At 46.5% G+C, this 21,711-nt stretch overlaps 3 protein-coding genes across 3 annotated transcripts; 1 reads left to right on the top strand and 2 right to left on the bottom strand.

Annotated features, from left to right (window-relative positions):
- Positions 1–54: 54 nt before the first annotated feature.
- On the bottom strand, positions 55–1,414 carry LOC120446346 (probable 3-hydroxyisobutyrate dehydrogenase, mitochondrial). The gene is made up of 2 exons (XM_039627272.1): positions 1,296–1,414; positions 55–1,223 (listed from the first exon to the last, which is right to left on the bottom strand). Exon 2 carries the CDS (start codon positions 1,219–1,221, stop codon positions 247–249), a length of 975 nt encoding a protein of 324 aa, XP_039483206.1. The 5' UTR covers positions 1,222–1,223; positions 1,296–1,414; the 3' UTR covers positions 55–246.
- A 6,565-nt stretch (positions 1,415–7,979) lies between these two features.
- LOC120445219 (mucin-5AC) lies at positions 7,980–19,342 on the top strand. The gene is made up of 6 exons (XM_039625475.2): positions 7,980–8,358; positions 11,890–11,947; positions 14,022–17,419; positions 17,484–17,669; positions 17,727–18,007; positions 18,060–19,342. The coding sequence occupies exons 3-6, from the start codon at positions 14,033–14,035 to the stop codon at positions 18,874–18,876; spliced, it is 4,671 nt and encodes a 1,556-aa protein (XP_039481409.1). The 5' UTR covers positions 7,980–8,358; positions 11,890–11,947; positions 14,022–14,032; the 3' UTR covers positions 18,877–19,342.
- Positions 19,343–21,368, bottom strand: LOC120445220 (putative inorganic phosphate cotransporter). The gene is made up of 4 exons (XM_039625476.2): positions 21,182–21,368; positions 20,969–21,105; positions 19,798–20,895; positions 19,343–19,735 (listed from the first exon to the last, which is right to left on the bottom strand). The coding sequence occupies exons 1-4, from the start codon at positions 21,354–21,356 to the stop codon at positions 19,538–19,540; spliced, it is 1,608 nt and encodes a 535-aa protein (XP_039481410.1). The 5' UTR covers positions 21,357–21,368; the 3' UTR covers positions 19,343–19,537.
- Positions 21,369–21,711: the final 343 nt, after the last annotated feature.

The raw sequence follows: 21,711 nt of genomic DNA, 5'->3' as shown, positions 1-21,711 counted from the left end.
AGACGATTCCCAGACCGAATCAGACCAGCCCACGATTACGCAACAGCATGGAACTTTTTCACTCAATACGATACGTCTTTAATTTACGTATAATTTGCATTGAACAGGCATAGTCAACAGGCACAATAGAAATGGGAAATTAGGAAACTTAGTGCTATATATTTAAATGCAGGACTGGTTTGGATGTGGAGGTGACGTGGTTTTTGGCCACCACTCACCACTACCGTAGTAGTCTGTGTGGTTAACCTAAAGGCCGAACTTCTCCTTCTTCATCAGGTCGTACACCACGGAGAAGTCCTTGTTGCCCAGTCCCTTCTCGCACAGCGACTGGTAGACCTTGTGGGCCAGCGAACCCAGCGGGATGGGTGAGTTGGAGGTGTTGGCCACGCCGGAGGCCAGACCCAGATCCTTAGTGATCAGGGCCGTGGAGAAGCCGCCGGCGTAGTCTCGGTTGGCTGGGGCAGTGGGGCAGACGCCGGGCACCGGGTTGTAGATCTCCGAGGCCCAGCAGCGTCCGGTGGAGGAGTTGATGATCTCGGCAAAGACATTGGCATCGAGACCCTGACGCACCGCCAGATTCATGGCCTCCGAAACGCCGATCATGGAGATGGCCAGCATCATGTTGTTGCACAGCTTGGCGGCCTGGCCCATGCCATAGACGCCGCAGTGGGTGATCTTCTTGCCCATGCACTCCAGCACGGCCTTGACGGCATTGTACTCCGCCTCGGTGCCGCCCACCATGAAGGTGAGGGTGGCCTGCTCGGCGCCGGGCACACCACCGGAAACGGGGGCATCGATGAAACGGGCACCCTTGGCGCTGATCTTCTTCTGCAGCGACTTGACCAAATCCGGCGAGATCGTGGACGAGTCAATGAAGATGGTGTCCTTGTTGACGCCATCGGCCGTCATCTCATCGTAGGAGGCATCCACAATGGCGTTGTTCGGCAGCATGGTGATCACAAAGTCGGAGTTCTTGGCCAGCTCCGATGTCTTGGCGTAGACGGTGGCTCCCTTGGCGGCCAGACCCTCGCAGGCGGGCTTGGAGATATCGAACACATGCAGCTTGTGGCCGGCCTTGATCAGGTTGCTGGCCATGTTGGCGCCCATGTTGCCCAGACCCACGAAGCCGATGTTCTTGGCTCCACCCTGGGTGGACATGGCCCTCACGAGCGTCTGACTCCAGGCATTCAGCATAGCGGGGGACATCACACAGAGCGACATGTCTGCAAAAAGTTCCACAGTGTCATAGTGTTATGTAATCACGAATGGGCAACCAGCCACTAGATCTCACCCACCTGTTGTTGGTCTAAGAAATCTAAGGGGAAACAAGTTCTACGTGATCGGACCGCTGTCAGAAGCACACTGTTCCCCGCCGTTGGATGGCCGCCTATTTTCAGCTCATTCCAGCGATTTCTCGAGGGTTGTCGGCTACACTAAATAAGCTAATTGTTCGCTTAAATATAGTAAAAAAAACTTTAAGCAAATTTTTGTCTTTATTTATTAATATTTATTTAGAAAAGTTACATTTGTTAAGTAGCTGTAAACTTGTACTACTACAATTGATCTTAAATAAAAATTCTTAAAAATCAGTTTAATTTTTCATATAACTTAAAAGTATTTTAAAATATAAATTTATATCAATTATATCAAGTTCCAATATATTTCATTAAAAAACTCTCAGTTTTATGGTTTCTTTTAGAGTAGCGACAACTCTGCTGGATCAAAACAAGTTCTATATAAGTACATATGTAGCTTCTAGCTCTCATCCATATGGTAAGCACATTATATATTGTATTGTATCTAGAGTTCCAGTGACGCCGGCCAAAGCTTTTAGCTCTGCTCTTTCCAATGCTTTTATTTGATTTATTTTTTAAGTGAGCGACACGTGCCGCTGTTTCGCTTATCAGTGTGAGCAAAACTTTCGATTTTATTTACTTTCATTGACCTTCGCCGCTTCTGGGGGCTTATGTGCATGATGGATGATGGGGGGGTGGGTATAGAAATTTTTGTGGGTGTGTCGGCTCGACGTTGAGTGCTCAGACCAGTGGCTTCCAAACTGTAAGCTTTTACGCAGTTGTCGCAGTTTCAATTAAATGGATTCAAAATACTTCTATAACCACTGATCTTCATTTAACTTTAATGAGTAAATAATATTTGATCCCTTCGCAGCTTGAACTCTGTTCATTCAACGCCTCTTTCTTCAATTGAATGAATGAATGAATGGCAACTTGCGAGTCGCTTCAATTGCGTGAAATATCGTGCATAACTAAAGTCACACGAGCAATTTCCAAACTGATGTTTCAGTTTACACTCCCTTCAAGGTACTGTGGTACCTTGATCCACCATAACTTTATAGCCTAATAACTGAAAAGACCTTAGACCTTGAAAGGCCTAACTACATGGTTAGGGCCTTTAAACTGCATTGTTACATTTATGCCCGTTGTAAAATTAGTTAAAACATATTAAATTTATAAGTGTTTGCTCATAAATTTGCTTGTCCACATTGTTAGGGTATCTGAGCATCGTTATCGTACACCCAACTTTTTATTTAGTTTTTCTTTTTGCACCTTTCTTGCGCTTGAGCTTTGCCAATACTTGATCCCACAATAAACAATTTGATGTTTCGCGATTTTGTTTTCCTGTGCTATTTATATTACTGCTTTTCGAATCTCAATTGGCCCAGATACTTTTTTTTCGCCCAAATTGTACAATGGTCATAAGGTTTCGATGCTGTTGCTAAAGTTGTTGTTTTTTTTTTGTTAATGTTGCTGCTCGCATAAAAATCGGCATGCATGAAATTGCAACTGCTCGAGCTGCGTTTCGCAAAATCTCGTCCAATTTACGGCCCGCCTGTCGTGGCTCCGATCTTACGCAATTCCCCGGACCTCGTTGTCAGCGAATGAGTTATGCTTATCAAAAGAAAACAGCTAAAGTACACAAGAAAAACTAAATAATTTAATATCTAAATACAAGGGTAATACAGAAAATAAACCGGTTCTCATAAACACTACTTTGAATAGATCTCTAAAGTTCAAACTGAATACCCAAGTATGTACATATGCATATCCCTACTTTTATTTTCCCATTTTATTAATGTACCCTTAATATCTAACCAAATCTCATACAAATTTCACAACAATTGAAGAATTGTATATATAAATTATTATAGACTTCAATCAAGTAAAGAAAAAACTTTATTTGAATAAGAGAGCTAATAAGTAGCCATATCGCCACACAGGTATGTATAAGTGTATATTTGATACAATCGATCTCTATTCGCACCGCTGCTGATGATTTGTTGGTGATTTATCTGTGTCAGCGGGTCTGCAGCATCCGCAAACGTGCGACGATCGCCTAAGTGCATTTCAATTTGGGGAGTGGAGCGTATCGAGATCGAGATCGCGACAATGGCGCAAAAATCACATCGAATGGGGGACATCGGTTGCCCGGCAGCGCTCACTTACATAATCGCTTGTCAATTGTCAAAATACCGGGCAAGACCCTTATCTAACGCCATAAAGTGCAATTCAGCGAATGATTAACACAACAACAGGCGAGAGCGCGTCTCTTTGAAACAATTTACAATTTACAAGCCAAAAGTAAAGTGTAAAAAAAATTGTAAATTAAAAAGCCAAAGGCGCCAAAGAAGCCACACAAGCGAAGTGAAGCATTAAAGCGCAAAACTACGAGTTTTCAAGTGGACCATTTGGGGCTTGGCTTTGGAAAATGTACATGTTCATGGCATTTGTACACACTCTTATGCGTACATCGTACATCAAGTATACGCAGCGGTGTGCCAAGCTCATTAGGCAGACATTATAACATTTCTCCGCTGCGGTCGCACTTACTGTTTGCTGCTACTAATTTCCATGTCAAACACAGGCAGGCAGCCAGACAGCGAAATTTCACTCATCGTCAACCGCGCACCCACAAATCACTAATCACTGAAACTCAAAACACCAAACACAGAAAACATAAAACATAAAAGAGCGTGCACTTGAAGGCGGCTGAAATAATTCACATTGCGATTGAATTTTGTGCGCCTGCAAACAATGTATTATAAGCAATCAGTACAGTGCGTTTCAAGAGCTTAGGATTATTATTATAGGAAGTAATAGATTTAACTATCCAACATGGATGATTTCTAGGGGTATTACTATCCCTTGAAGTTTAGTCATATTAGTTATTTATTGCAGTAGTATGTTTTCATACTTACGCATTTCCTTTATATTTGCGAATCGGACTGAATCTGGTTACTTGACCCGCCCTGAACTCGCTGCACGCAATTTGATGAATGCGACAGGTCGCCACAATCTGCATGCCACCGCGTAGATCCGTGACTCACAGAGGAGCACATTACCATGTAATTTGCCAGCCAGCGGTTGTGACATCGTGAGCGACTACTGACATTTTATTTTCAGGCGGTTTCGGGGCAGCCTGTCTTCGATTTCATTTCCGGCCAGCAGCACGTAATTGAAATTACATTAAGCCACAAATTTTTGGCAGTGAAATTGCGTTCGATAATCACTTTCATGGGATTTAATTGTTTCCCTGTGCTAGACTCTACTTTGCTGCCTGCTGGACTTTCGCTCTGCTCTCGAATCGAATGTATGTACGTTCGGACCTACATTAACATGCCAACTGAAGAGACCACTCCAAAACGATATGAAAATGAAAAACTAACTCACACACACACACACACGCCCAATGCGGAAAATTGAAATGCAGTTGGAGTCACTGCAGCGAGTTTGGGAAAAGGAAAGTGAAATTATCATCCCCCCGCCATAGCCACAGTCACCATCCAAATCAACTCAACTCAATTGGATTCAATTCATTTTCGATTTCATTCGGACTGAGTTTTGAATCGTTTCTAAGGTTCGCGCTTTTTAATACGCCGCATGCATAATTATTATGTGTTCGCATACGTATGTATGTATGTATCTGCTCACTTAGTCCCCAAATTGCCGACACCCTGGCCCACCAGCCTATAGTTTAGTGAAATTGAAAATCATTTTTGAAAGTGGTCAAATTATTCGCTGCCCGACAAAACAACACACATTCCATGCGACCGTTTAGAGCGAATGTCTTTTTCTGTTTGTCGTAATTTTTCATCGCGATGTTGTTTGTGCTTGGGTTATATTTTCCATCTTTTTCTGTTTTCTGTGCTCTTTTTTTTCTGTTTTTGGTCACCGTATTACAAAATTTTAATTGCAGCTGGCAGAGTGAACCAAAAAAAAAAATACTCAGTTGATGAAAGTGAAATGCGGAGAATGAATGCTCTTCGAATTGCCTGGCAGTTTATGAACGCTGCAATGTATAAAATAAATTTATTATACTCAATAAAAAAAGGTAATTAATTTTTCATAGACAAGTACAACACATTGAAAATGTACATTACCAATTAAAAGAGGTTTTGAATAGGCACTCTAAAAACTAGGAAATCTAACTTACAACTCGTACAAAATTAGCTGATTAAAACCCCATTGTTTGGAGCAATCGCCCGCTGTTTTCACCCACTGATACACTTCCCCCACCTGATTTTTATCCCCGAATCTCGACCAGCGGCGACATCAACATAAAAACCAGCATCAACCAACAGCTCGAGTGGCAGATAAATGTTTGGCTAACCCAAATCCACACACAAGGAAGGCAACTAGCGAAGCCTCTCGCCACGAGAGGCTCTCCGCTGGCAATCCAGTTTACCAGATTTCGACCACATTTTGACCGGTGGTGCATTGCAGCGGGAGCAGGAAGCGTTTTATGGCCAAGAGCACCAAATAGCCAGCATTTTGGGCATCACCCGAGGGGCAGAGCAGCGGCAAAAAGTTGTCTTACTTTCGTGAGCCTAAATGCATTCGGCACTCGATGCGTCGACGCATCGACAACGCAGCTCTCTCCTTTCGATTGCATAACTGATATTTATGTCTTCTTGTCAGCGTTGCATCAGCATCAGCAACAGCATCAGCATCAGCATCAGTTGCGAATCACAATCTGCTGGTTATCTGCACCTGCAGCTGGCCCAAAAGATTCTACGGCTAATTGGGCTGAATTATGCCAGCAAAAACATGGCCAATTAAGTTGAACTATTTTATGTCGGACTGTGGGAACTACTAGTGTCGAATTTTATGCAAATCTCGTTACTCTTTTCCGCATACGTCGCGGAAAATGCGCAAAGAGCTTGGGAAAAGCCATTCATAAGCAGGGCCCTGAAGGTCGCGATCTGTTACCTTTGCCATTTGGCAGCGCCTCACCTTGGGCGTGTGAGCCATTTCAATGAGACACCTGTGAAAAGGTCAACGCTAATTGCAGCCCCTACCCCACCATTGGTGGCCAATTGAATGCGATTGAATTTGATTCTCTATCGATGAGGCAGGTGAAAGTGCTTTGTTCTAGAAACAGAGTTGCAAAGGCAACTAAATAACATTCAGCGGAAGTTCAAGACGCGAGTCGCGGTTGAATGATCTCCGATCTTCGAACGCCAAAAGATCCCGTCACATAACTCAGGCCGCGAGGTGGAAACCTTCCTCGTACGTCATCAGTCCGCACATAACTCACGCCCACCTGGGACCTGGCAGGTGAGACAGACGTACAGACGGACAGATGGACAGACAGGTGGGCAGGCGTTATGACAAGTTGACTGATTGGATTTGCGGCGACGAAGTTGCTGCTCCTGTCAATGCACTCATCGCCCGTCGCGATTGCTGCTGCAAAATTGAAATTGAAAAAAATGCGATTGAAAAGCGTCCGAACATCGCGTTTGGGTTACCCAATGCATAATGGATAATGGCGGACGCTGAACGATATGCTAATTAGCTCGATTTCCACGATCCATAAACGTCTCACTTAGACAATTGTCTGCTTAGCGGAAATTGTGCGGCTGCCGGCATGAGAATATTTTAATTGCCCCAAAAGAAGTTGGAAAAAATGCCCCGTTTTTAAGGCCAATTCTAGCAGACCAAAGAAATATTTGGCAACAAGCTTCGCACAAAAATGTGTAATGGTAGCACATTAAAGACAAATATTGGCAAAAATAACACAACGATTTATTTGATATGGTGCTTAAATCACTTAATAAAACATTTCGACCACAGTTTCGCATTTTTGTTATTAAAGGTTTTATGAAGTTTGTAACCAATTTGTAACAAAAGAAATGCGGCAAAGGTCGGCGAAGAAAAAATCGGTTTCTACGCGTTTTAATTGGTAAATGTCAATCGGTTTATGGGTTTCCTAACAAACCAACCGAAAATACGAGGAAACGCGTACGAGAGTGAAAAAAAAACCAAAACAAACAATTCAATTAAACTCATAATGGAATTTGTGAAACAACAAAACGACCTTGGCTGCAGAGCAAAGCCTAAAAAGCCAATTAAAAGCTAGATGCACGGCTCGCATGAATACCACATGGCACTGAGTCAGAATTATGGAATTGTTGTTGTTATGTCTGGCCATAAACTGCAGATATATACGAGTATATATCAGCGAGGGGTGTAGCACGATTCATGAGACCCCCACACAGTCGGATCGATTTTCCCAGCAAAATGTGGCAAAAACTTGTCGCCAGCCAGAGATTGCAAAACTGGAACAGCATCGCCGCAACTAACGCTAAAACACGTTTGCGTTAGCATTTATGGCCAACTCGATTTGCATTTAGTGCATTCTTGTGGACACACCCCCTCGCCCCCCCCCTGCAAAATCTCTATCCCCATCCCCGTTTTGTTAATTTCAATTAACCACAACAAATCATTGGAGGATCTTTTCAGCTAGGAGCCATACCTCTCTGTCGGTTTGACCAAGTCTTTTGTTGGCCCAAAAGCTGTAAAAGCCGCTTTAGTTGCGCCGTTAACTGCGTTGACTGCGACTGCGACTGCGCTGCCACTGATCTGCTAACTGCGCTGCCAGCGTCGACTGCGACGGAGGCGGTTGGCTGAAAAACCACGAGCGAACCACTCTTACTTACTTTGGCCCGCGACGCTTTTCATTTCTTCAGTCTGTTAACGGCACGCCAACGATGCAGACGCGGCTAAAAACCAGCTCCGGCTAACTGTTAACGCAAGATAGTGATAACTTGATTTCTAAGTGTAACACTCATACGTATCGCGTATACGCACAGTGGTACCAGCAACATTTGATTTTGTATCTCATGCTGAAAGTGCGTGAGCGTCCTGCCGTTTCAAGTGGATAACGTCTAAGTGAAACTCAAGAAAAACCTAAAAAATAAATAATATAAAAATTAAAAGTAAAACGCTTGAATTGCTGCTAATTTGGCAAGTTAGGATCTTAATTAAATTAAGCCAAGTGAAAGAGAAACATCAGCCGTCGTTCAGGAAGAAGAAGAAGAAGAGGCAACTGAGGAGAGTGGTAAGTGAGGTTTTTATTTGTTATTTATTTATTTATTTATTTTTTCTCCCAAAAAAGGCGAATAGAAATTTCAGCTCTTCACTCAACTAACCACACACACTCAAACGCATTTGGCTGTCTTGGCAATTTTGCTGTTTATTTTTTCATGCTCTAATTATTTGGAAATTTCATTTTGTTTTTGCCCACCGACACTCGTTAACTGGCATGCAATTTGTTTGCCCAAAGACTTATGGTCCATCCATCTAACCAAACAGCCGTCCATCCACTAGAGAGTCAAGTTGAGTCAAGCTTTATGGGCAGACTTCCTCGTTAAAAGATAAGGTGGCCACTGGCCAGACCCCTGACCAAAAGAAAAGAAACTGGTCCATCAGTATTCTGTGGGTTCGTTTGGGTTTTCCATCTACATCTTTAAGTCCATCTCCAACTCCAACTCCAACTCCATTGCCATGGCCACTTCATTAACCCAATTTTCACCTGGAGAAATTTCATGTTTCGTACAAGAAAAATCTTGTTTATCGAGCCAATTTACATACAGAGCTCTCTTCCGAGGGCCAGTCATTTCTTTTCCCTAATCTCCGATGTGCCATCTGATCTTTAACGGAACTAATGTGTGCACTTATTCGTTCGTTTGTCATTTTAACATGAGAGCAAACAGCGGAGGGAAAAACATAAATTACGCCGTAGCGTCTTTTTCGTTTTATATATCTTTATTTATATTTATGCCAACATTGTTGTTTTAGTTTTTTATGTGCGAGCAGACAGCGTTTTCGAAATTAAATACTTTCTAATTACAATAAACGCAGGCGATGGCCGCCGGCCGGCCATTGCCAATTGCCTGTCCCACGTCCAGCAAAGTCCACATCGTAGCCTTTGGCAGCGGACTGAAATCACGTAGCCGCCGCATCGGCCAATGCCAGCCGATATAAAAGAGGGATATAAAAGAGGCAGCGGCGGGGAGAGCGGGGCAGAGCGGGGAGTGGCTAAACAAAACCCGCGAAAGTGTCAAGAAAATATAATACTACTCAGATTCACTTTTTCTTTATTGTCATGTCTTAATGTGGCGCCTGATGTGTGTTTATTTGCCACTGGCCTCCTCCACCGCCAATTCACATTCCTACCCCTCACACCCCCTTTCCCCAACCGATGAAAGTGAAACGTGCGAATGACTTTGCGTAGCTGCAGAAGCTTCCATCACTCGGCCACTCAGCACGTGCCCAGCGATCCTAGCCGTGTGGTCTACGTCTTTCACGGCTTTCAATTACTCAACCGCATAATGTTCAATTTGTCAAGCGTTGAGCCCGGATTACGACTTTCGCAGCGAGCCAAACAAAAGACTTAAGACACAAACTTGCTTCATTAGTTCGCTTTGTTCGACGGTATCCGTTGCAGAACATAATGCGCGCCCGTTTTGGTGTTGATTACTCATGAATTAAGAAATCTATTTGCTTATATTACAACTTGTTCAAAATTAAAATTAAATTATGCCAATGACTGAAGTCATACAATATAGAAAGATTTCAATTTCAAAGATTAATATCGATTATGGCCAGCGGTCTTTCAAAACCACAATTATCTCGCACTAGTGACACGCACTGAATTCTAAATGTGAGTAATTGCCATGCATTCAGCAATATCAGATTCAAAGTGCATTTACGCCGAGCAAGAAACAAAATCAATTCAAATGCCTTCCAGGCCGGGCATTTATAGCTGCTAGTTCGCTGAATCCAAATCGTGATTTGCAGTTGCATGTACGGCCTCCGAAAGACCCTCGTAATCCTCCTTCGGCACCCCTGGAATACCCACACAGTTGATTAGTCAGCACCCGGCTGGCTGGTAAGGCAAGCCAACAACCAACCATTTGGGGCTTTTTGCTCCGTTTTGTCTCTGTGTTTTCCTTCTAGACCGACAAGTTGAAGTGTCTTGGCCTACTGAATTTTTTCTCACACTCCGTGTCTTGGTCACGGATGTGGATTGATTGCTAATGTTCATCTGGGTATATATCTATCTGCGGCAGGCAGGCGGTTTATGTGGATACCCTCGCAAAGTTGCCGTGTTGCACAAGTCTGGTTTTGGTCTGGGCCAGAATGAGTACCACACTCGAGACGTACGGGTACTTGTGGCTATACGTTTTCCAAGCCACTCTTGCTTTCTTCAGCTGCGCCAGTTGCCCGGCTGCTTTGTTTTGTCAGCTCTTGCTTTATGGTTTTTCATATATATAGAGTAGTAGTAGCTAGTAGTAGCTACTTTAAGTACCGCTCTGTTGCAATTGTCACATTGTTTTGGGACACACTTATCTGCGGCTCAGTGGCGACAGCGACTGTGGCAATAGTTTTGTAATTAGCTTGGCCCATCATTTGCGCAATTCGATTTGATGCGATGTGCCAGGTGATAAGTGATATTTAAGGGCCTAATTTCGCTCGTATCCGGTTATCCGGTTTTTATTACGTTTTTATTACACCCCCGCATACCAAATAAATGTCGAGGAGAAATGGAGAAATACTTTCGCTTTCAAATGCTCGAGCATAAATTCTTGGGATTACGCAAGCTAAATGCTTGCGGCATGTTTTGGTTTGCTGAGCAGGTGCCGCCGCCAATAGCAAACCAAAACCAAATCCAAAAAGCCACCTCCACCAGCTAAAGAGCCACTTACCTCATTTGGAAAGCAGCAGCGAAATGAAAGTTTTTGTTTTTTCATTTTTCTGCGTTGCGTGAAATTTACATTTCGTTTAATAATTTCAAACATTTCTTCGGGGTCGCTGTGGCATAAAATTTGAGGAATTAGTCGAACAAGAAATCGCTGTTTTTCCGTCTGTTTTTCTTCTGGTATCGAGCTGCTCTTTCCGGCAGGCCTGGCTAGCAACGCCCCCTGCTGAATGGCAGCCATCAGACAGAAAAGTGCATTTCATTGTCGCTTTCGTTTTGGATTTGTATTTCGCTGCATTTTCTGTTTTCTGTTTTCTGTTTGGCGACGAGTTCATTGGCTCTGCATAATTTATGCGTTCGCAAGCCCAGCAGCAAAAACGATATATGCATAGAGTATATATAGTGGCCATCAATCCCGGAGTTATCGTTAGCCAGTCACGCTAATTGGCCATAACTGTAACTGAAAGATCGGGGATTTCGGCACTCGAGCGATACAATCAGTCAATATTTAATGTGCGACTTGTGCAAGTTTCTGGCGGACAGTTGGCACAGTTTCAAGTGGATTGCCAATAGTGAGTCACTTGGGTCACGCACATTCTTGCTTTTCTGCGCTCTAATAAACCAAAAACCAAAAAAAAATAGAAGAAAAATACCCCTAAAGTAGGTGTGTTTTTTTGCGTTTTATGTTTGGCCAACTAAGCGTGGCCCGCACTGCAGCCTCCAGATGCAATTAAAGCCAGATAGCTCTAGAAACCGAGATACAAACGTATCTGCAGGTGGCATTGCCACACCGAAAATAACACATCTTGTATTCCGCAGTGTTTGCATCCCTTTTAATTACTCGCCCGCCTGCCAACTAATGATATATTGTTTCGTTTTGCTTTGCAGTTACCTCGCCGATCTTTGGGCCAAGTTAGTTAGCTGTCGACTGCTGCCGCTGTTTATGGTAAGTTTACAATGGAGCCGCAGTGACCTTGTCGCCTCCTCCCCCGCGGATTAGATAGGTGTTGTGTGGTGTGTCAGGGTGTGGACACTGGTAATCCAATTAAATCACACCCAAATGATCAGCAAAGCGATGAAACAATGTCAATGCCAGGAGGCATACCATAATCCCTTCATGTACTACGAATCAGAGTTAAGCGGCTTAACTCTTTGCTTGTTTACATCCGGCTCTGTGGCTTTCGGCCAGTTACCAAAACGATTAAGCCGAAGAGACAACCACAGACACGCCCCCGTCAGCGAGGAAAGTCCGCTTCGATTCGTACATGGATGTGTGTGCTCCGAAATGAAAGGGAAATTTTAAATTTCATGTTACTTGGGGCCCAGACATTTCGCCTTTTCCGAGGGCATTGTCACATTTCACTTTCGATGATCGCCGTAGATTTCAAGTGCAGTCCGCCTCTTTGGAGAAAAAAAACTAAAAAACCCACTGAGGTGTGACGTTGTTTGCTTTGTTGAACCTTTTGATAACTGGTTTTCTTTGGTCGGCGGCGGTACGAAATATTGACCGCAAGTGAGTCAAATTTTTATTATTTTCCTGCCATCCCACTCCCGCTGGCTAGCTGGCTGTACCCATTTAATAGCTGGCCGCCGAATGAACTTTCTTCTTTCACTGTGCCACCTGTAGACAGTGCTCTCCCGTTTGGCTGCACCGCTGCAAGTTCCGTTTTTTTCGTAGCTGTTACGATATATTTCGCGTTATTTTTACTGGTTTTTTTTCTTTCTTTTTTGAGCGCGCGCTCGATTTTTGCGGACTTTTGCTTTCGTTTAACCCATTTAATGCGGCATCCGTTCGTTGGGGGGCATACGAGTATGTGCGATTAATTCAGTGGAAAAGTGAAAACGAAAGTGCTTGACGCTCGCAGATCTGCAGTTGTGCGCTCACTGGTCAGTGGTCAGTTATCAGGTTTGGTCAGTTGCCAGACTCACTTTCGTTTTCATATTCATATGGCGAATCTTCTGGCCGTCTTGGACTCAAAAAATAAAAAAAAAAATCAAAGAAACTACTTAATGATTACGCCGACTGATGACGCAATTAGCATCCCAGCCGTATGCAAAACCGTTTTGCAATGAGGAAATCTGTCGCCGATCATTGATCGCGATTCATGGATCATGGCTACTCAATGGCGCATTACCAAAGCCAAGCGAAAAGCCAAAAGCCACAGCGAACTGCCATTTCGCCTTAAGTATTGCAATTTCTCGCATTGGCCAAATGAAAACAAGCGCACAATTATGGCCACTTGGCTGCCGGAGCAGTTATGGCCACAGTCCGCTCCTCGACCAGTTGCACCAACAGTTACACTTGCCACACCACCAGCAAACCAATCCACTACAATCCACTGCAATCCAGATGCCGTACCGAAGACCAAGACCCCGGCAATTATCTCTTGATTTACAACCCGGCCAGCCAGCGAAACTGGGAGAAGCCTTTCACTCGATCCCCTCCAGTCACCTGCGATCGTGAAAAATGCAAATCGCCCAGAATCGAGCTTGCAATTCAACTGCATCCAACGCCCAGCGACCTTGGGCTTGTGGGTGTGGCAATCGAACGAATAATGGGAAAAGATCTCATTAGGCATTCAAAGAACTTGGCAAATTAGCATTTGGATTCGTATAATTACAAGGGACAATTAGTTACCGGTTCTGAGTGTTCCGGTTTCGAGCTCTTGGCATTATAGTTTTTTTTTGGCATTTTCGGTTTTGAAACCCCAATTTATGACCTTTTGATAGGCCCAAAAAAACAATCTGCAATTCATTAATGTCTTCAGTATTTGCATTGCGAAACTCACATAATTGTCGGTTGAGTTGACCAAAGTTTTCATCGAAACTGCCTTCGATTCAGGTAAACAGCAGGTGATCTCTGGTCTGTTTCTAAAATTGGAATAGTTCATTTATCTTAAGTTTATGATAGGTAATCTGTGTAAACTAAACAATATTTTAACTAGGTTGCATTAAATTCTGTTTATAATAAAACCAGAATTTTGTATCATCAAATCCATATTCTTTCTGAATATTTTCAGGCACTTAAGCTATGAAGCGAGGCATGCAACTCACCGCCGCCTGGCTGTGCTTATTGGCCACGGCTAGTCTGGCTCAAAACCAAGAGTCCTCCTCCAAATGGTCGCGTCAACTGGAGAATGTGGCCACATCCGATACGGACTCCCTGGACTGGGTGCCCCTGGCCCAGCCGCTGGATGGCAGCAAGGATCGCACGGGCAATGGACGTGTGCTGACCTACTCGCAGACCTTTCCGCCCAGCGCACGATTCGGTGATCTGACCAAGCCGGGCTCCCAGTTCGACTATCCCTTCCAGTTCCAGCGCTATCCCAATGGAGCGGGCCAGGCTCTGCCGCTACGACAGGCGCCACCACCGCCTCCCGCTACGCTAAAGGCCTCTGGAGTTGGTGGTCAGGAGCCCACCTCGCAGTCCTTCTTCAAGTTCGAGATGCCCTTCCACAGCAACAGTGAGGGACAGGCTCAGGCACCACCCACTCTTCAAACGGGCTACCAGATTCAGCACACCTTTGGAGCAGGAGCGCCAGGATTCCCAAGTCCCTCGCAGCTCTTCAGTCCGCCATCGCTCTTCGGACAACAGCAGAGCCAACCTTTTGGCTCCGAATTCCACTCGCTGGGTTCGCAAAAGCCCTTGGCCCAGGCTCTAAACAAGCCACTCCATCAGCAAAACTACATCCAGGACATTCTTCCTCCGAAAACACTGGGAAAACCCTTACCCACTCAAGCTTCACTGCAGAGTGTGACCCCACAAGTGTTTCCCGTGGATCCCGAACCGGATACGCTCTTCGGATCGAACAAGGCTGCTCCGTCGTCGGCGCCAACTTCCTCCCGAGATCAGGATGTCCAGCTGCTCTATGTGCCCTACGATACCCTGTACAACCAGCAGCGTCAGCAAGCGGGTTCCGGATCGAACTCCAACTTCGAGGTGAACAAGTTCAATGTGAATCCCGGTCTGCCCGCTGTGAATCCCTATCAGATCAACCAGTTCTACACCCAGGATCCCAGTGTGGGCAGTGATTTCTTTAGCTCTGGCACGACCACAAGACCCAGCACCACCACCAGCCTGCCGCAGAGCATCTTCCAAAACTATAGACAGCCACAGCCTCAGCTGCAATCGCAGACGCAGACGCAATTCACCACAGCGAAGCCCAAGCCGAAGGCCCATCAGCCTCCGTTGGCCATGTTTCTGTTGCGATCCAGCTCTCGTCCCTCCCAATCGGATGTGGTTGCTGCGCTGCGGAGTGCGCACAGCATCTCCGTAATTGATTCCCCCACCAAGCAGACACCGGAAATCTTTGTGGGCCCAGCTGGCATGCCCATTCCCGATGGCTATGTGAAGTTCGATCTGCCCTATCTGTCGCAGCTCACCTCCAGTCGCGATTTGAGTGATGTCTCCTTCTTTGTGGCGCCCTTGAGTTACCGCACACCCAACGGTTTCAATAAGATCCTGCTTCCAGAACCCCATGTGGGTTCTATTGTGATTAACCGGGCAAAGGATATCGCTGCCAGCCAGCAAATATCACCTGCTCCGCGTCCCCAACGTCCGTATGCCAGCGTTAGTAGTACCCGCAATCCATTCGAGACTACCACTCAATCGCAGAGCCAGGCTCAAGGCCAAGTTCCGGAGCGGGGCAACAAGTTCAGCTACTATTATGTGCAGGATGGCATCCAGGAGGTAAGCTCGCCCAAGGCTCCCGTCAAGCAGGAGAGGCACAAGAAGAAGCGACCCCAGAATGTCCAGGTGCAGCAGCAGCAGCAGCAGCAACAGTCCATCTACCGTCCCTCGCCAACCAAAGCCCAAAGTCAGGATCCCTTCGATTCGCTCAACCAAATTGGAGGCGATGACTTCTTCAAGACCCTGGGCAGCAAACCAACCACCAGTTCCACTTCCAGCACTTCCACGACCACCACCACATCCACCACTTCGACGACGGCTACTCCGCAATCTCTGTTCACCTACAGCACGCGACCACAGATCGAGTTCCCCGGCTCCAGTGGCCAATTGTATCCACAGTATGTTCAGCAACCGGTGCAAGAGCCACTTCCACGTCTAACCACCCGTCCTCCAACTTCGTCCACGGCTGAGGAGGAGCACCGCATGAAACAGTACTTCCGGCAACAGGATGCCTTCCGCCAACGTCCTCACACCACAAATCCTCCCTTCGAATACACTCCTAGCACTGCAGACTATGAGGCTCCTCTGCCCACGACCACCACAACCCAGAGGATCAAGACCAAGCACAGGGTGAACCAGTACACACCCGCTGCCGTTCCTGTGACCACATCGGATGTGGGCTATAACAGCGTGATTCAGCAGGGGCCACTTAACCATCGCCCTAGCTATAGCCAAGCTCAGAACGAGATTCTGGAGAACAGCAATGTTGAGTACGAACCCAATCCCTACCATGTGCCCTCGGAGCTGCCGCCTCTGACTCCGGATATTCCCGGACTGGTTAACAATCTGCAGGAGAAGGACAAGTTGCAGCCACCAATTCCGACCACTCCTTTGGCCGAACCGGAACCGGAAACGCGACCCACCAGGAGACCAGTGCTGCGCACTCGTAAGCCAGCGGTGACCAAGGTTACCTCCTCTGTTTCCTATTCGGAATCCGAGTCCAGTGGCAAACAGCCCACTCACCGCATCAGGAGGCCATACAGCAGCCGAGGAACCACCGCCCCAGATGCCTCCACCGGCAGCGGAGATGGTGGCGAGGAATTAGCAGTGACCCCCACTCGTCGTCCTACCAGTGCCCGGAACCCACTCATCCGCAATCCCAACCGCATCCGCTACAGGCCCACAACGGAGGAGCGCCAAACTCTGAAGACCAAGACCAGGAAAGGCTCGAAGAACGGCAAGCCACAGGAAGATCAGGACATTGATTACCAGCGGGATGTGCTCAAGCAGAACTATCCGGTATTCAAGGCCTCATCCAGACGACCCACCAGTCCCACCGCCATTCCCAGCTCCTACGATGTACAGGCCACCACCGAAGGACCCGCATCGGAGTCCCAGCAAGTGTACACGGTGACCCCGAGCAACAGCATCGATGGTGGCAACGAGCAGAGCGTCTTCCCCGCCAATCTCTTGGAACCCATGCAGATTGCCCAGCACTACCAAGAGTTCTCCAAGGATAACTATGGACCAGGCTATTTCCCCAACCAGGAGGATCTTAATCCAACAGAGGCCATCGTGCGCAACGAGGTGAGCCCGATCTACACCACTCTGGCCACCACAACTCCATCAACCACAACGACGACCACGACCACTACAACCACTGAGGCTCCATTGACCACCACAACACGCCGCTCGCCATTCGTGAGGAGAAACTATCCACGTCTGCGTACGACCACAACCACAGAGACACCAGCCACCTCCACCACGCCCTCTGAGGAGAGGCCATCGGTAAGATCTTATATTTCCACATTCTACTAATACATACATCTAATAAATGTAACACTTTCTTCAGATCCGTTCCCGTCTGCCACCCCGTCGAGTGGTTAAGGTGCGTCAGCGACAGCGTCGCCCTGCTCATCCTGCATCCTCGTCGACAGTGGCGCCCGAGGAGGAATCTGAACCGGTCACCCAGAAGAGCCATCTCCGCAAGCTGAGTCGCTACAACAACCAGGAGACGAGGGAAAAGGAGGCTACAGTGGTATGCGAATTTATTTTTAAATATTAAAACTCCTTTTAACATAAGTTGAACAATAAGGCACCCATCACCCATCGTCGTCGTTACAAGCAACCCTTCCAACTGGAAGGCCAGGAATCCCAGTGGTCGCCATCCTCGGAAACAGCCAACAGCAACTCAAACTCGAACAGCTTCAAGCCACTGAGTCCCAAGTACAAAACGGAAACCCATAACTTTGAGAGTGAGCCGGAGATTGTGACCGCAGGACCCACCAATCAGCCAGAGACCTTCGATGTCAACGTGGCTGCTGATCTTGGTGGATCAGCGATACAGCGCACCACCATCATGGCACCCAATCTGAAGTAAGAAATGTGGTTTCATAAATCGAACAATATACTAAATACATTTGTTTAGGCCAGAGAAATCTTTTGCCGAGCTCTTGGAGGAAGTGATGGGCAAGGCACCCGAGGAATCAACCACTGAAACCACCAGCACCACTTTTAGTCGCCTAAACAGACGTGGCAAGTGGCAGAAGAAGAACCGCTTATCTGGCTCGGATAACTCCGAGAACTTCGAGACGGCTGAGTCCCAGAATCTGGGACCTCAGCTCTACAATGCTCTCCAAGCAGCCAGCGAAAAGGTGGAACTACCCAAGACCACCACTCCATTAACGCCCACCACCGAGCTCCAGACAGAGTCTTCGGTTGCGACCACCACAGTGGCATCCCCCACAACGCCCGAGGAGTACGAGGTGACCACTGCCCTGGACATTGAGGAGGCCACCATTACCTCCACACTTCCTTTGAGCGAGGAGAGTGCCACGCGTCGCATGGACACGGCAGCGGATGTGGACGATCTGGAGGTGCAGCCAAGCATCTTCTCCGAGGTGAAGAAGCAGCTGCACGATCTGTTTGCCATAGAGGAAAGTGAAGGAGAAGCAGTTACCGCCGCCCTAGCTGCCGTGGGCAAACGTCGCCAGGAGTACACAAGCATCCTTCGCACCAGTCCAGCGACTCCGCCGGAAACAACGACTCTAGCGCCAACGGATGAAGCCACCACCACGGAAGCCACCGTGGCGGAGAGCAAAAGGGACAGCTTCCACAAGGATCTAATGGAGCATGTGGTGTACGCCACGTCTACGTCGACCAAAGTCACCTCCGAAACGGAGATCTGCTACCGCGGACGTTGCATCCGTTCCGAGGATCTGCCCGCCAACCACAAGCTGCAGTGAGCCCACTCCTCCGGCAGCGGAAAGTGAAAAGATTCATCATGTACATAGGGGCAGAGGGGATACGGATGGGGTTCAGGGGTCCAGAACGATGGAGGACCGCTCCTCCAGCTGCACTGGCCCGAAATACAAAAACGTATCCGCTGTAATTACCTAGCTTTAACTAAAAATATGTTAGGAATAAGCAGCTTACAAGAATAATGAAATATCGAAGAGTAATACATTTTTTTAAAACAGAATTTTGAATAAGTTAACCATAACCACAAATGAAATTTTTCATTAAGAAACTTTCCCTGCATTGAGCTCCCTTTCAAAAATCCAATACACTTCCATTTAGAACAATTAGTTTGTAGACTTTAGAGTTAGCATTATGTCAGGATACCACATAGCCAGCATATAAGTCTACCATATGTACATCATTGTGTACCAACAATGAAAATACAAATACCAATAAAAACGAAACGAAAAATCAAAATTAATGCTTTAATGCTTTATACGTAAATTGTATATATATTCCGTATATATGTAGACATAAATATGTATTGTGTGTATAACTAGTAATACGTAACTAATTGCGATCTATCAATTCCAAGGAATGCTTCGCCTTCAAGGTACAAATGTTTTACATTACAACCAATCTTTAGGCCACCTTTTGTGTTACATTTTACGCGTCCAGGAGCGGACCTCTAGTCTCAGTACCTTCATCGCGTTCTCCTTCTCCTCCAGGCGTTGGAGTTCTCGTTGTAGGGCGACTGTTCCACGGTTGAACCCTTGTGCGTCCAAATAGCATAAACAGCAGATTCCCAACAAAGTAAACACAAGCGGTGAAAAAGAATACTACTCGCCATTGCGCCGGATTTGTCTGCAAAGGATAACGAAAACCATTTAAATAACTATTCAAGATTAAAAGTATCATTTCACTACCTCATCCCAGACAATTAGCCCTACAATCAGCGGTGCCAGTATGCTCATAAAATTGGCCGCACAATTTGTAATGCCCATCAGTGTACCCGCATAGTTCGGTGACAAATCGATGTGGTTTACATGGAAGCCCAGATAAGTGGCCGAGTTGGTACCCACCGCAACGGTGAGTAAACCAATGGCCAGCCGGACATTGGCCTCACCCTCGGTGATGTATCCCAGTCCAATAAGTGCCAGCATGGGAAGCCACATTCCCAGTGTATTGAAGAACTTTCTGGAGAATCCCAAGGGTATTACTGTGCCCCTTTGTTTCAGTGCATCTGACAGCCAGATGAAGACACAGGTAAGCAGGATCATGGCGAAGTAGGGTAGCGCTGAAAGCGGTCCATTATGCTTGATGTCCATGCCAAGTACGTTCTTCATAAAGGATGGAATCTCCGTTAGCAAAGTCCAGAAGCCCCAGTTGCTAGCACAATGCGCCAGAACGAGCACTAGGAATGGTACGGAGGTGAAGATGCTCCACCATGGAGTCGGCGGACGTGTCTGTTCCTCGCGGCCTGCATCCGAAGTTCTTCTCGCCTGTCCAGAGGATTCAATGAACCTTCGCTCATTTGGCGTTATCGTTGGATGTTGCGCCGGCGTACTGGAACATAACGAAAGCCACACGAATGACCAAATGATACCAACGCATCCGGGTATGTAAAAGGTGCTGGGCCAGCCCAATGAGGATGAGGCGATGTACCCGCTGACTGACAGCATTACGACGGTTCCAAACTGGGAGCCCGAGTAGGTGTAGCCCACCAGACGCCCACGCTCTTCTGCCGGCGCCCACTTCGATAGGAACGTATGTGTCGAGGGGAATATGACGCCCTGGCAGAGTCCTTGGACCGCACGGAGCACCACTACCAGTTTCCAGCCACCGCTTACGGCGCAAAAGGGTGTTAGCAGTGCCAAACAGGAACAGATGAGCACGCCGTAGAAGAGCATGTACTTGGCGCCATAAATGGCGGACAAGTAGCCTCCAGGAATTTGGGTGACCACGTAGCCCCAGAAGAAGCTGCTTAGCAGGTACGATTTTGTACTCTCGTTCCAGTCGAATTCCTGCGCAATTATAAGTTGATTTAAATAAGTAAATGATAAGTAAATAATTCATTCAGCTTATCTGCATACATACAGGAAAATCCGGATTGCTGGCATTGCGATCGGTCATGGCCACAATGGCCACAGAGAGATTCACACGAAGGGAATAGGCCACGGCCAGTCCGAAGAACACCAGGACGCACTGCAGATGACGCACTCCGAACCGAGGACCTGCAAAAAGTGCGCGAAAGTAAGGAAATGTATGTGGATGCGGAAACAAAGGCCAGAAGGTCATGTCATCACTCACCAGTGTTCCCGATCTGCTGGTAGCCATTGTGATTACAGCATGGCAGGCATCCCAGCACCATGTTGCAGGTGCCGTGTCTTCCACGTAGCCAACTCAGGTGATGTGTTGGATTCTTTGCGAGGGGCGGCTTGGAATGGATGGAACTAGCGTCTAAACATAACACAGCTGATAACATAGACAAGTGCCAGCTGCTGCCCACAATGGTAGAGGTGGAACTATCGAAACTATCGCTCCAACAAGTGCAACGAAAGTTCAGGGTGGACGTCAAACAATAATATTAATTTATATCACCATATTAAATTATAAATCTCATTGCATTGTTTCTTTTTCATAAAAATAACAACAAAGAAATTTGATCTATATTCATATTCTTGCTTTTCATCAAAACTTTAGCTTAGCAGAAAATCCGCGACTAGTGAAAACATCTTATAATGCAACGCCACTATGCGATAGTTCATTAGAGTTGATAGTGCGCTTCAATCGATAGCAAACAGGTGGCTGTCTATCAAATTCAAAACCCAGTTCAAATA

Source organism: Drosophila santomea, chromosome 2R, assembly GCF_016746245.2.
Source record: "Drosophila santomea strain STO CAGO 1482 chromosome 2R, Prin_Dsan_1.1, whole genome shotgun sequence".
NCBI lineage: Eukaryota > Metazoa > Arthropoda > Insecta > Diptera > Drosophilidae > Drosophila > Drosophila santomea.
The sequence above is the reverse complement of the archived record's forward strand: the minus strand, read 5'-3'. Positions and strand labels throughout refer to the sequence as shown.

Coding starts and splice junctions, on each gene's coding strand:
- LOC120446346 (XM_039627272.1), bottom strand. CDS start 1,221: ATGTCGCTCTGTGTGATGTCCCCCGCTATGCTGAATGCCTGGAGTCAG.
- LOC120445219 (XM_039625475.2), top strand. CDS start 14,033: ATGAAGCGAGGCATGCAACTCACCGCCGCCTGGCTGTGCTTATTGGCC. Junction 17,670..17,726: donor GGGAAAAGGAGGCTACAGTG/GTATGCGAATTT, acceptor TTGAACAATAAG/GCACCCATCACCCATCGTCG. Junction 18,008..18,059: donor ATCATGGCACCCAATCTGAA/GTAAGAAATGTG, acceptor ACATTTGTTTAG/GCCAGAGAAATCTTTTGCCG.
- LOC120445220 (XM_039625476.2), bottom strand. CDS start 21,356: ATGTTATCAGCTGTGTTATGTTTAGACGCTAGTTCCATCCATTCCAAG. Junction 21,106..21,181: donor CCAGCAGATCGGGAACACTG/GTGAGTGATGAC, acceptor CACTTTTTGCAG/GTCCTCGGTTCGGAGTGCGT. Junction 20,896..20,968: donor CCAGCAATCCGGATTTTCCT/GTATGTATGCAG, acceptor ATAATTGCGCAG/GAATTCGACTGGAACGAGAG.